The following is a 13,759-nucleotide window of genomic DNA, read 5'->3' on the forward strand; positions in this document are numbered from 1 at the left end:
CAATATTTGTTGATAAGGATATAAATAAAGTAGAGCCTGATAAAAACATTAGCAATTCAACGGATAAGGCCAGGTCTTTATACTTGCATGAGGTCGGGGATTTCGATTCTTTCCAGCCATATTTTTGGCGAATTTAATTTTTTTGTTAAAATTAAATAATCTTTTATTAATAATAAAGAGCAGTTACAGGTATAAAAATTTAGAAAAGGTATAACCGTTTCTAATAATCTGACATGGAATAATCTGACATGGAATAAGATGGAAACCTTCGATTCGCAAATCGTCTTACAAAATAAAATTAAAATTACATAATTGTTATATCACAATAAGATCCAATCCTTCTCTGTCTAATAAAAACTCACAAACTCTTCATAAAAAAAAAAAACAATCTTTCATAAAGAAAGAATAGCAAAACTTTCGTAAAAAAAGAATCGATGTAATATAATTATTAAAAAAAACTAATATAACCTATAACGATTTCATTTTCAATCTTAAAAGGTTTTGATCTATCTCTAATTCTTGATATATATATATATATATATGAAATTGATGCGCCTCATTGATAGATTTACCAACAAAAATAAAAAAGATGAAAAAGAGTCAGTCATTTATTTTATTCTAAAACAATAAAAAAAGAAATGGCTACCACCAACGGCAAAAATAAACCATTGACGGCAGCCGAAGCGAAAAACAAAAGGAGAACTCTTGACGGCTAGGGTTTTCTATTTGAGAGAGGGGGAGCGTGCCTATTTTTACTTTAAAATATGCATACTAACCCCTGCTAACAACTAACCCTACAGTAGGCCTATTTCTGATAAAAAAACCACTAAAATAATAATAATTTTTTTTGGTGACGAGAGAACTGTCGGCGGAGTCCGACCGCCCTTTAGTTTTGATGTTCCACTACCGGACCTCCTATTTAATACGAGTTTTTTTAACAACTCATTTAAAAATACAAATTTTTTATTGCCAATTAAAACGAGATATAGAGAGTATTATGGAAGACACGGTTTATTAATGCTTTCTAAACTTTTATGGATCTTTTCTTTTAAAATATGAATTTTATTTTTATATTTAAATATAATTTTTTGAAAGTATCAAATAAATGTTTTTTGTCATTTTTTAATCTCCGAAATAGTAATAAGATACTTTTTAAAAAAAAAAAAAACATTGTTACTGTTTGTCATTATATTTGAAATAGACAATTATATTATTTGCACATATACTATCACCTTTTTATTATTAATATGATATGAAAAAAATTAAAATAAATATATAATTTATTTTATCCTTTTAGCACGCATATGTTCAAAAATCGATTAAAAAGAATTAAAACACTAATTTAAGAGATAAAATTTAAAACATTAATTAACTCATTAACAGATTTTTAGTGTGGATGTAACCAAGATGGTTAACGTGTCTCCAAATGTTATGAGATTGTGAGTTTAAATTTCGTCTCAATAACTAACATTTAATAAAATGAGATTTTAGTAGTAGTCGGAAGGAACAAAGGATCACTTTAGCCCCTCAACTTGGCACAAAGTATCAAAAACGTCCAAATTAGCAAAACAGGATCACTTTTACCCTGAACTTGTCAAATTTGGTACAAAAACCCCCCTCCCCACTCTCACCTAAGAGAGTGAGGCACACTCTCCGGTTTTAAGAGTGGTTTCATTTTAGGAAGGTGGTTTTTGATAGTAAAAGGTTTAAAATAGTCCTAATTTTTCTAAAACATTTTAAATTAATACCTAATAATAATAAAAGAACAATTTAATCCCTCTAATTAAAAGTTTAAAATAGCAAATTAACCCCTGAATTGTGCATGTATAACAAATTAACACTTATATTTTACATATATAACAAATTAACTCCTAATTTTTTTAACTTTTTCAAAAAAAATAAAAATTTTTTAATTTTTTTTACCCGCAGGTCTGTTCTTCTTCAAGAACAGACCCGCGGGTCAAGAACAAACCCAGGTGAGTCACCTGGGTTTGTTCTTCTTCAAGAACAGTGTCTGTTCTTGAAGAAGAACAAACCCAGGTGACCTGGGTTTGTTCTTCTTCTGAGAACAGATCGTATAGATCTGTTCTTCAAGAGAACAGATCGTGCGATCTGTTCTCTTGAAGAACAGATCGCGTTTTGCGATCTGTCATCTTTTCCGGCGAGGATTCTCGCCGGAAATCAATTTTGTTTTTTGATTTTTTATGTAAAAAGTTAAAAGAGGCCCCTAAGATTAATTAAGATTTAATTATGATTAATTAATGGTAAAATATGATTAATTAAAGTAAATTATGAATAATTAGAAACCCACTCTCCAATTAAGGTGCCATGTCAGCATAGGGGTGTATTTGTACCGGTTTTGACAAATTTAGGGTAAAAGTGATCCGGTTTCGCTAATTTGGACGTTTTTGATACTTTGTGCCAAGTTGAGGGGGTAAAATGATCCTTCGTTCTAGTCGGAAGCTATCTATGACTTGGATGTGAAGCAGAGTTCAGGCACCATATAGCATCATAGGCCACTATTTAAGGCTAAACTCACCATGAGGTCCTGTATATTAATACTATTGTTCAGGAAGTCCCAATCTGAAAGACAATATCTTTTTGGCCTCTCCATTTGTCATTCTCGCAATTTTGATGTCTTTTCTTGTCTTTTTCTGGCCCCTCATTTATAATTTTTTTTGTAGTCACGAAAAAAACATCAAAATCGCAAAATAACAAATAGAGTAACCGGAAAAATAATATTTTAAAAGTAGAGGCTCGCTAAACAAAAATGATAAAGTATAAAGAACTCTGGATGAGTATTTAATCCCAACAAATGAAAATACATAATATATGATTGTAAAATATTTGCTTTCAGAATTAAGAATCAATTTTAAAAATAAATAACTATGGAATCTTTTATATTTGTCATAATTCACATTTTAGTCTCTTTTATTTAAAAATCAAACGATATTTATCGCTCATTTTTGTTTTTATCAACGATTTAATCTTTCCGTCTATTTTTTGTGTTAGCCAATCAAGTCAACGAAATTATATGATCCCTTATTTTTATTTCTCTCAATGATTCGTCACCCACTTTTATTTTTATCAACGGTTTCCTCCTTTGTATTTGAAAATTAATTTATCATTAAGTCTTTTGACTTCGTTGACTAATATCAAAATGGACGTCGGAGAGACTAGATTATTGACGGAAATAAAGACTTTAATTTTTAATAAAAAAGATTAAAATATAAATTATGATAAATGTGGGGACGGTAATTTGCTCTTCTTTTTAATTTAATGTTTGAACACATATATAAAGCATGACTGTTGGCCTAGAAATTGCATCTCTATTACTAACTTTTCAAGTTTATGCTCACATAAATCTTGTGTTCTAGCAAAGCATCTCGTCCACACTTTCAAAACACTGCATAATTGTATTTTTTTTAATATCTCCAACAACGCCTATTGTCAAATGAAAGAAGAAAATATAAATCATATCTAAGTTCAGTCTTTTAATCATATTTTTTTATTTAGATATGATTGATAAATAGCATATTAATAAAAGAACTTAGGTAAAATCTTCAATTTTATGTGTTTAATTTGGATTCAGTAAAATTTTATTTAGATTTTGCATAAAAATATCTATAAAAATATTTTAAATTTAACTTTATTTATTTTCAAGATTCAAATTTATTTTTAATAATTTTAAATACTATATCCTAAATTACAGTTTGTATTAAATATAATTTAAAATTCCTTTAATTAAATTTTATTACTCTCTCCATTTTAAAATTAAAAAAACATGAACATACATAAAAATTGAAAATATATATGATTATATGGGTTAAAATTAATTAATAAATTTTATAATTTTTTTATTATATAAATAGCATATCAATAATCATTTTTTTATTTGTCTATTTTTTAAGAAATAAGTTGACTAGTTCAACTTTATTACATTGATATCAAAAATGATTATTTTATACTGCAATAATTGATATAACTAAATCATTTGAGTATGGTTATATATAGATAAAATTTTAATTTTGAAAAGAAATGGTTTATAATTTAAAATACTAAAAACAACAAAATGACGTATTAATTCAAAATGGAAAAAATAATTATTTTATTTAAATTAATAATAAAATAATCTATCAATTCAGAAATGAAATTATTTTACTTAAATTTCAATGAAGAGGAGAACAATGGTGTAGATAATTTGGGCACACTGCAATCACGTGGATGAAGCATATAACTATAAAGATTTTACTGAAAATAAAAATACCCCAAAAGTAAGTAATCGCATGTGCGCACTACAAAGATATACCTTCAGTAAAGAAACGTGGACGGTTCTAGTAAACCCACTTCGCATTCGATTAGTGGCTAGATATCATATCATTGCCTCATACCTTCACCTGATTGGTCCACGTCTCTAATGCCAGCTGGCCCACGAACAACTATTAATTTATTAATATTTGGATAAATAACACTTAATTAATAATAATTGTATATATCAGTATTATTATTGTAATTAGAAAGTTGAAGGAGAAACCATGTCTTAAAAGCAAAAATAAAAAAAAAAGAATAGCAGAGACAATCGACACTTGTCGCATCCACCAAGCCCTAGAGAACGCAAAGAAGAAGGAACCAAAAAAATTACAGACAAAATAGCCACCACCACCACTATCATACTTACTTAATTCAATTCTATTTATTATCAAGCGCAAAAATATAAAGGTACTATTATTTTCCTTCATAATTTTTCTGTTTTAATAGCTATGTGTTTGATCTTTGTGTTTTAATTTTGAGGAATTTTTGTGGGTTTCTGTTATTTAATTAACTTGCACTTCATTTTCTTTTTGTAATTTGAAATTTCTGGCTTTGGAAAGGAGCAAATAAGTTAGGGTTCTTTGTTGAATTGTTGTGCCCTGGGAGATGTTTTAGTTGAACATGGTAATGTTGAGATTAAGATCTATTTTGGCAATGGAGTTTATAGCTGGAATTTGTTTTGTTCAAAATTAGAAGCTTAAGATTTTGAGTTTATTGGTTTTGTTTCTAAACTGTTATGGCACTGTTTTATTCAGATAATTACAAAATGGGCACTAATTTAAACTTCAAAAACTTCACGACTGATCCCTCACTGGATGGGGGTGGGGGAGGAGGTGGCAACTCTGGCAGCCGGCCACCAGAAAATTTTTCTTTGGCTAGACAATCGTCGGTCTATTCGTTGACCTTTGATGAGTTTCAAAGTACTATCGGAGGAGTAGGCAAAGATTTTGGGTCGATGAATATGGATGAGCTACTTAAGAACATATGGAGTGCAGAAGAGACGCATAACATGGTTGCATCTTCTAGTGGGGCCCAAGAGGGTCTGCAGAAGCAGGGATCTTTGACCCTTCCGCGAACGTTGAGCCAGAAGACAGTTGATGAGGTGTGGAAAGATCTATTGAAGGAATATGGGAATGTGAATGGAGGTGGAGGTGGAGGCGTAGGTGGAGCTGCAGCTGCTGCTGTAGAAATAGCCAATAATATGCCCCAAAGGCAGCATACTTTAGGGGAAATGACATTAGAAGAGTTTCTAGTAAGAGCTGGTGTTGTAAGAGAAGAGGTCCAATTAGCTGCTGCAAAGGTAAATGCTAATGGTGGTGGTGGGTTTTTTGGTGATTTATCAAGATCAGGAAATAACGCTGGTTTAGGAATCGGGTTTCAGCAGAACAGAGTTATAGGATTCAATAATAATAATACTAATACCAGTCCAGTTCCTTTGCAATCGTCAAATTTGCCTTTGAATGTTAATGGTGTTAGATCAAATCAGACAGCACAGGTTCAGCAGCTACAGCAGCACCAACAACAGCAGCAGCAGCAGCACCAACAACAACAGCAGCACCATCAACCGCAAATATTTCCAAAGCAGCCTAACTTGGGATATGTGACACAGATGCCTTTGCAAAGTAGTCCCGGAATTAGGGGTGGAAATGGAATAATGGGAATTGGAGAGCAAGGGATTAGTGGTGGTTTGATGCAGGGTGGAGGTATGGGAATGGTTGCATTAGGAGGTGTTGCAACTGGATCACCTGCAAATCAGTTGTCATCTGATGGGATTACAAAAAGTAATGGGGACACTTCTTCCGTGTCTCCGGTTCCCTATGTGTTTAATGGAGGTTTAAGAGGAAGGAGAGCTGGTGGTGCTGTAGAGAAGGTGGTTGAGAGGAGGCAGAGAAGAATGATTAAAAACCGAGAGTCGGCTGCAAGATCACGTGCTCGCAAGCAGGTAATACGTTGTGTATATGCTTTATTATCATTTTGTTCCAAATTTATCATATGGGTTCTGCTTCTTTTTCTGTTATGGTTTGTCTATGTACATAAAATCCACCTACTTGAGATGAAATTTTAAGAATCTAAAGAATTCAATGACCAAAGCATGATTTTATGTGTAAATAGTCGGATGGAGTTCTGATACTCTATCCTGTGATATTGTGTCTTGCGCTAGGGGTAAGCAAATACTGCGTCTAATGAAAATATAGCACCTCATACTATTCTATTGATTTATAATAAAGACAGTTGAGAGTTGCTTTGCATATAGCGCACTTTCTAGAAAAATAATTAATGAAACAAGAAAACATGCAGTTCTTTTGTTCCCATACGAAGCATGACATTAGAATTTTGTGAGAACGCTCCTTGTAATCACTTATTTTGGAAAAAGTAATACCATATTATGGAAAAATAAAAGACCAAGAAATACAATGGCAAGTTTCATCTAGTTGTGGCTTCATCACTTTTGCAACCCACTTAACTATTTACCTTTATCATCTATGGTCATGCTGCATGCCAAAATTTCATGAAAGATTATGCAGCAGAATGATAGAGATCTGACTTGAGAAGAAATGAAAGGTTTTGATAAGTCAAGAACATGAGTTATAAGGTTCCAGTTTATTCGGAGGTAATTGAGAATTTGTTCTAAGGATCACAAATTCACAATATGAAACTCAACTTGTGTTTGACCAGAATCAATGAAATGAAGTTTAAACATTTGCCTCGATTCTTTTTTCAAAATAAACTATAAGTCTATAGCAAAGCATTACAAGTTGATTTATCTTGATGAATTGTCAATAGATGCTCATGGTAGTTTCTACTCCGTGTTCTCTGTGCTTCTAATAGGCGTATACTATGGAGTTGGAAGCAGAAGTTGCAAGGTTAAAAGAGGAAAATCAAGAACTGCGGAAGAAACAGGTACTTTTGTTCTGTTGAATGTAGTTCCTTCCATCAACTTCAAATTCCTTTTCCTAATCCTGTTATTGTTTGTTTTTGGATGCTTCAGGCAGAATTGTTGGAAATGCAGAAAAACGAGGTACACTTCATGCATTATATGTTACTATTGGTCATAAATTGATCGGAACCTTCTTAAACCCTTCCATAAAGTAAAATAGTTTTGAGTAATGCATATCAAATGATTATGTCTCTCAACAAAGACATGATGTTTTCGGGGCAATTATTTACATGATAAAACGTTAAAAGATAGTAATTAATAAGTAACTTTGAGTCAACCATCGAGTATAAATTTGACCTTCTACCTTCTGAGAGCATTCTTTCATTAATAAAATATTACAAATGCTCTTGGTATGGATTGTTTTAGAAAGCAGGAGACTAATTGAGTTTTACGGGATTCAATTTGGTGATATAATACAGGCAATGGAGATTATGGATCAGCAACAGGCAAAGAGACGGTGTTTGAGGAGGACTCAGACAAGTCTATGGTAAAATAGAAAGGATTAGATTGTGATTATACAATTTAAAATCATGTACGGAAGGTGGCTGTACATATCTGAGAAACCTGGATGCTTCTGTAGATTAAGATGATCCAAGCTTTTACAGTTGAAGAGTTATACAGTTAAGGTAGATTAAATCTTCTAGTATCTGTTATTTGTTTCTCTTGTGAACCTTCTTGGTTAGGCATACAGCAGTGCAAGGGAATAGATGTATTTCTGTTGTAATTTCGCATATCTTGGAAATCATGTCCTTTTCCCTGCTATAATTCAACCCAAGATGGTTTTTGCTTCAAATTCTTATAACTTTTCCTTACTCTTTCCTCTTTTACTTTTATATTTCTGCCATCCTTTTATATAGTGGGTTGACTATGGATCATAAACATATGATCTGTTTAATCCATTTATTATATATATGAGTTAGACAACATAAATGGATTAGAATATATTTAACTCATTTATTTAATGATCAATTGCAATTTAAATCACAAATTTTACTGTGATTTGTAAATAAAATATAAATTTTAAAATTTGATAAAATCACTCGTTAATTTTTATATTTCGGCAAATTAAAATATCAACCTATTTTTCAGTAAAGAAATACTGATATGACTTTCGAAATAGTATATATTCTAATCTCCACATCAGCATTTTTTACAAAAAAACATGTTGATGTTCTAATTTGCCGAAATATAAAAGTTACTGATTGATTTTACCAAATTTTAAAATTTATACTCCTTGTGTTCATAAAAGACAAGCTTGTTTCTATTTTGGGCATTCCAAATTATAGGCTTACTTCCATTTTTAAAAAGTAGTTAATTAGATAAATATCGAAGATACCCTTAATTAGAGCATCTCCATTGCATGTATTTTTTATGCTATTTTTAGCACAAAATAAGATAAAATGTTATATATAGCACATATTATTGAAATTCACTCCATTGCAAAATGCTAAACTAAATGCTAAATTTATAATTTTATAAGTGATTATCATTATTAATGGCAAATCTGTAAATAATTTTGATATAATAAAATTTGGCACATGCTAAACTTTCTAATAAATTTGGCACAAAGTTTAGCATATGCTAAATTTAGCACATGAAATAGAAGTGCATTGTGAGGTATTTTTGGCACTAGAATGGAGATGCTCTAAAATTAGCATTAGTCAACTACATTAAATTGATAATGACTTTGATAGCAACAATAATAAATGCTTTTTGATAGTTTCAATATTAAAAATAATTTTTTATATGCTTTATGAGTGATTTTGAATTATTAATTAATAATAATACATTAAAAAGAAAAATGCATTAATTATTTAATAAGGATATTATAGAGAGTTAGAGTTATTCTAACTAAATAAACTAAATTTTTTAATATGTGTAAATAAAACAAACCTATCTTTTGTGGATGGAAAAAATATTTTATTTGCAAAGTACGCTAGAGTTCACAATTTTAAATTGTATTTAACTCTTTATTTAAAGGGATCAAATCCGGATTATACTACATAATATATTTAGCATATTTATTGATAATGTGCGTGATTTAGTTGATGCGATAGAACATGCTTTTCACTTGTCATACTCCATTTCGACACCGTAGTTGTTATTGTCGGTAAAGACTCAAACACGAGTAAGAGATTAGAAAAAGTTCTGAACTTTGACATAATTAAGGGTGAAGTTGAGAACTTGAGAATAGAAGAGCACAATTTATATGTTGTTTTAAGATTAGATCCTAGTCTAAAAACATAAAAAGAATGACTTTAAACTCCCCATCTTCGCAGCATGAAATCCCCTACCAACGGTGGCCAAAAACTGGCAATAGATTGATTCCACTGCGTGCTGACAGTGAACCAACCTCTGGCAAAATTGTAACCCTAAAAATCATGAATTCACAGTAGCAGCGTATCCATCAGCTGAAGTAGAACCCTTTTAGTAATTATGTATCCTTCTTGTGTCCGAGATGTATGCACGTCACTAGTGCGCCCCCGGGATTTTCTACTCTTCATTTGGATATCCAGACATGCATTCCATGTCCTTCCACGATATCATCTTCCTGTGGTCTCTTCCTCTAAACGCTCTCGCAAGAAGCCTACCAATTACAGGCTTACACAAACCAACATCAACTACAGAAGTAGTCATTTTCTGACATGGGGACGCTTCATCCATGAAATAGTCGAATAACATTGCGAGACATCTCACTTGATGAGCTATGGTATAGTTTTCTTGATCTAATGGTAACATTCTTAGCACGTGAAGATTGATCTGTAAACCATAAGTAAGAAACATATTAGTTGCATTTCCGGAATAGACAACACTTGAGACGAACATTATATGCATTCCATCCAAGGTTGATATCATCGAGTATGGGCTAGATGAGCTTGCTAAACTATATAATAGAACTGCAAACAATATTTCATTTCATAATAGGTTCCTAGGTATGAGACAACAAAACCTGATTAATTTTTAAATACACTGCTAGGGCTTTGGCAACCCAAAATGAAAGGTATTATGAAGGAAATATTTGATTATGGACTAATGGCCTTAGTGTTCCCTCCATTTATTTTTATTTGACGTTTACTGATTATGCACATAGATTAAGAAATGTAATTAGTATGTGTCATATTTCTAAAAGTATTGTATAATAAATCAGCTTATATAATAAAAAAAATTGGAGCTTAAATGCATATGTAATTGAAAACGTCAAATAGATTGGAACAAAATAATTGACCTAGAACGCCAAATATAGTGGAATGGAGGGAGTAGTAGCCTAGAGCAATAAGATTTTTTTTTTTAAAAAAACATGCAAATAGCACCTTTTTAATTCTCACAAACCATAAAGGAAATGACAATAGTAATCTCTAATCTTCAAGTATGTGCAACCAAATTAAAGAATACTATTCACATGAATTTCATTATTTTAGTACATAAGCAGTCACCTCTATCAAAGAGTCAATCCTAAGACATCAATTACTCACCTCCGCTTCCATGGCACGGAGTTCATTGCACCACTCAGAGCCATCAGCCACATCTTTCTTTTCTCCAATAGAGTAAAGGCTCAAAGCAAAAAGAGGAGGTCTAAGAGGATACTCCATGCTGATTTTAATCTGTAACAGAAGAACAGTGAACATTATGCTATCAAAAATTGATCAGAAGAACAACAAATAAAGAAAACATACAAATTTAAAATACCTTTGCTTCTAATTTTACATTCCTCTCTTTGTCATTCATATTCCTCGATAGAACAAGAGAAAATTCTTTAACCCCATAATTCACCCAAAGCTTTTCAGCCATTTTATGGCATTGACCAGAGGCTTCGTCTTCTACCTCAAGCTCAAGTGGTGCGATATCCTCCTCATCACTATCAATGTCCAGTAAGAGATCTGAATCCTCATCATGTTTCTTAAAACTTTGTGATTTTCCCTTACTAATGGGTGATAGGATGCTCTTTGAAATTAAAGATAGCTGCTTAGTATGTTCCAGAGTACAATTTTTTGAAGAAGTAAGCTTAACAGTATTTACAACAGAAGCAACCAAGGAAGGAAGCTCCCCATCTTCTCTAGCACTCTCAGGCTCTTCCTTTGAATTACCAGATCTTCTGTGGCCATCAACATCCATGGGTTCCTGCATTTGATCAGTATCAATGACAGGAACAGATGGAGGAAGATTAGGTGGGGGCCCAGTAGGTGACCAATCATCCAAATTGCACAAGGGTGTATGTAAAGCCCATGGGACACTCCGACAATTCAAATATGGCCACTTAAGCTGCATAAGTGAATCAAGCTGTTTCCTGTAAACCAATAAAAAGTTCTAAATTTTCATACTTTTTTACAGCAATAAACAGACTTTAAGGGAGCTCACAAAATGAACACTGACAAATGCTCCCAAAAAAGAAGCAATGCAAAGAAGATATGAGAAAGCAGGGAACGTTGAAGCTTCAGAAAATCTAAAACACAAGCCACTTCATTTAAATGTATATTAAAAGATGCCAACTGCAGTCCTAGCCAAATGGACAAAGCAATATAGGCTATCATTCAGATCTAACCACATTGTAGCACCCAACCCCTATTAAGTTGACTAGTCTTCTGCTAAAAATCCACGACTCCAAGTATACAAAAGTGACTCACATAAGAGCCAGCTGAGCCTTTTTCCGAGAACGAATCCTTTGCACAACAGTTTGCACACGATTCTGTTGACGATATAGCGATAGACCCGATACAACAATGTCATTTTTTGATGTTTCAGGGCTCACATTTTCATGACCACTAAGCAATGGCGCAACCTCTGGTAAGAAATCAATCCCTGCTAAATGCTGGGCCCACTTATATGGACGTGATGTTCGAATTTCAGCAAATGCAAGGGTATCTCCAACAAAGAGTTTTCCTGACTGCACCACAAAAGTTGCCAAAATAATGAAGGGAAAGAAAGATGAAGACACAAGATCACAGGAAAAAGATGATGAAAATACTCTTACATACCTGGTGAGGGTGCTCAAGACCGGTGTCATCTGGAAATAAGTTGCATAAGATATTATTGTCGGGTCCATCATGGGACCCATCAACCCCAACACAAACAACATTCAACTTAAACAAGTATTCAAACTTCAAAGTGATAAGCTTTGAAGACTTTGGATCAGAAACATCATCATCATATACGTGAAGTGTGATCTTAAGTGGGTGAGTTTGATAGACTCCTGTATGGTCCAAATTTTCCTTGCTTGGAACCCTCCTTGGACGTTTTCGCCTTCTTTGACCATCATCTTCGTCATCAGGTACATCGTCCTCCATCCTTGAACTCTCCACATTAGCGGTACCTGTTACATGCAATACAGGCTTTAATTAATTACAATAAAAACATTTGTTTTTTCTACAGTAAATTATTATGCAGCCAAAGAATAAGCTTTATACAATCACTCACCAGCAATATCCTTATTTGCTTGTTGTCGAGCAAAAGCTTGCGCATCTTTCAAGCTTCCAACAATCTCCAAATCAAGACATTCTCCAAAGGCTTCCTTTTGTGCCATAAATTGTGAATAAATCACATAAAGCGGAGGAGGAAGTAACTCCGCGGAATTCTGCTGCTTTAATTTCTTTGAATGCAGAATGCCTAATTGATTCTGTACAGGCAAAGACGCTTTCTTAAGCGACTTAAGATGCGACGGTAAACTGGACAAGAACTTCTTCCTATTCGCAATAGTCTCCATCAAACTTTTCTTCCTTTGTTCCAGTTTCTCATGAAGCTTGCACAATTCTTTTCGCTAATTTAAATAAAAGAGAAACACATCAGAATCGCAAACAAAAGAGAAGGCAACAGAAACAGCAGTGTTGTTACCTGATGGAGTTCATAATTGAGTCGTTTAAGCATCAAGTTATGGGAAGAATCATCAGATAAAACAGGTCCTTTAATATGCTGAGGAGCATCACGCGTAAATTCATCTTCAGGAACCAGTTCAATATCAGGATATTTAGATTTGAAATCTTTACAAGCTTTTATAGCTTTGACATAGTGACTCTTCTCATACATCAGATTATGAAGCTGCAGTGTGGTGAAATCAACCGGCGCTTTTGCTCGTTCAGTCTCCGCTTTCACTTTGTCCTCTTCTACCAAAATATTCCGATTCGCCTAAACAAACCCTAAATATGTAAACAATAAAAAGAGAGAATGAAATGAAGAGTTGAAGGAAGGAGATTAACCTGACGGAGAGTGACGAAGTTGAGGAACATTTGAGTGGTGAGTTCACGGAGATGGGACTTAGGGTTGTTGTGTTGTTTGGCGGAGAGAATCTGAGAGACGATTTGTTGGATTGAAGATTTGGTTTCTCGAAGCAGTTCGTAAGGAGATTTGCTATTCTCTTGCGAGTCTTCTTCCATCCCAAATAACTCCACTATCTCTCCGTCCTCCATTTTCTTTTCTGCTGCTCCTTTTCTTTTTCTGACTGTGTGAGGGGAGGGCCTTGTATTTCTAATTTCAGTGAATACGGGAGCGCAGGGATGATTCAGACTCGCTTTAACTAAA

At 33.0% G+C, this 13,759-nt stretch overlaps 2 protein-coding genes across 3 annotated transcripts; one reads left to right on the forward strand and one right to left on the reverse strand.

The window, feature by feature from the left end:
• Positions 1–4,522: 4,522 nt before the first annotated feature.
• On the forward strand, positions 4,523–8,042 carry LOC126664646 (bZIP transcription factor 23-like). Of its 2 annotated transcripts, none has more exons than XM_050357146.2 (5): positions 4,523–4,719; positions 5,067–6,253; positions 7,141–7,212; positions 7,301–7,330; positions 7,669–8,042. In XM_050357146.2, exons 2-5 carry the CDS (start codon positions 5,078–5,080, stop codon positions 7,738–7,740), a joined length of 1,350 nt encoding a protein of 449 aa, XP_050213103.1. In that variant the 5' UTR covers positions 4,523–4,719; positions 5,067–5,077; the 3' UTR covers positions 7,741–8,042. The 2 variants fall into 2 exon arrangements, with proteins under 2 accessions (XP_050213103.1, XP_050213105.1); XM_050357148.2 differs by lacking the exon at positions 4,523–4,719 and adding an exon at positions 4,766–4,935.
• Positions 8,043–9,385: 1,343 nt separating this feature from the next.
• LOC126659460 (THO complex subunit 5A-like) lies at positions 9,386–13,736 on the reverse strand. The gene is made up of 8 exons (XM_050352754.2): positions 13,438–13,736; positions 13,076–13,366; positions 12,662–13,001; positions 12,223–12,557; positions 11,872–12,131; positions 10,937–11,534; positions 10,723–10,851; positions 9,386–10,009 (listed from the first exon to the last, which is right to left on the reverse strand). Exons 1-8 carry the CDS (start codon positions 13,645–13,647, stop codon positions 9,743–9,745), a joined length of 2,430 nt encoding a protein of 809 aa, XP_050208711.1. The 5' UTR covers positions 13,648–13,736; the 3' UTR covers positions 9,386–9,742.
• Between the last annotated feature and the right edge of the window lie 23 nt (positions 13,737–13,759).

The sequence above is a fragment of the Mercurialis annua genome, linkage group LG1-X (genome assembly GCF_937616625.2).
Source record: "Mercurialis annua linkage group LG1-X, ddMerAnnu1.2, whole genome shotgun sequence".
Taxonomy (NCBI): domain Eukaryota; kingdom Viridiplantae; phylum Streptophyta; class Magnoliopsida; order Malpighiales; family Euphorbiaceae; genus Mercurialis; species Mercurialis annua.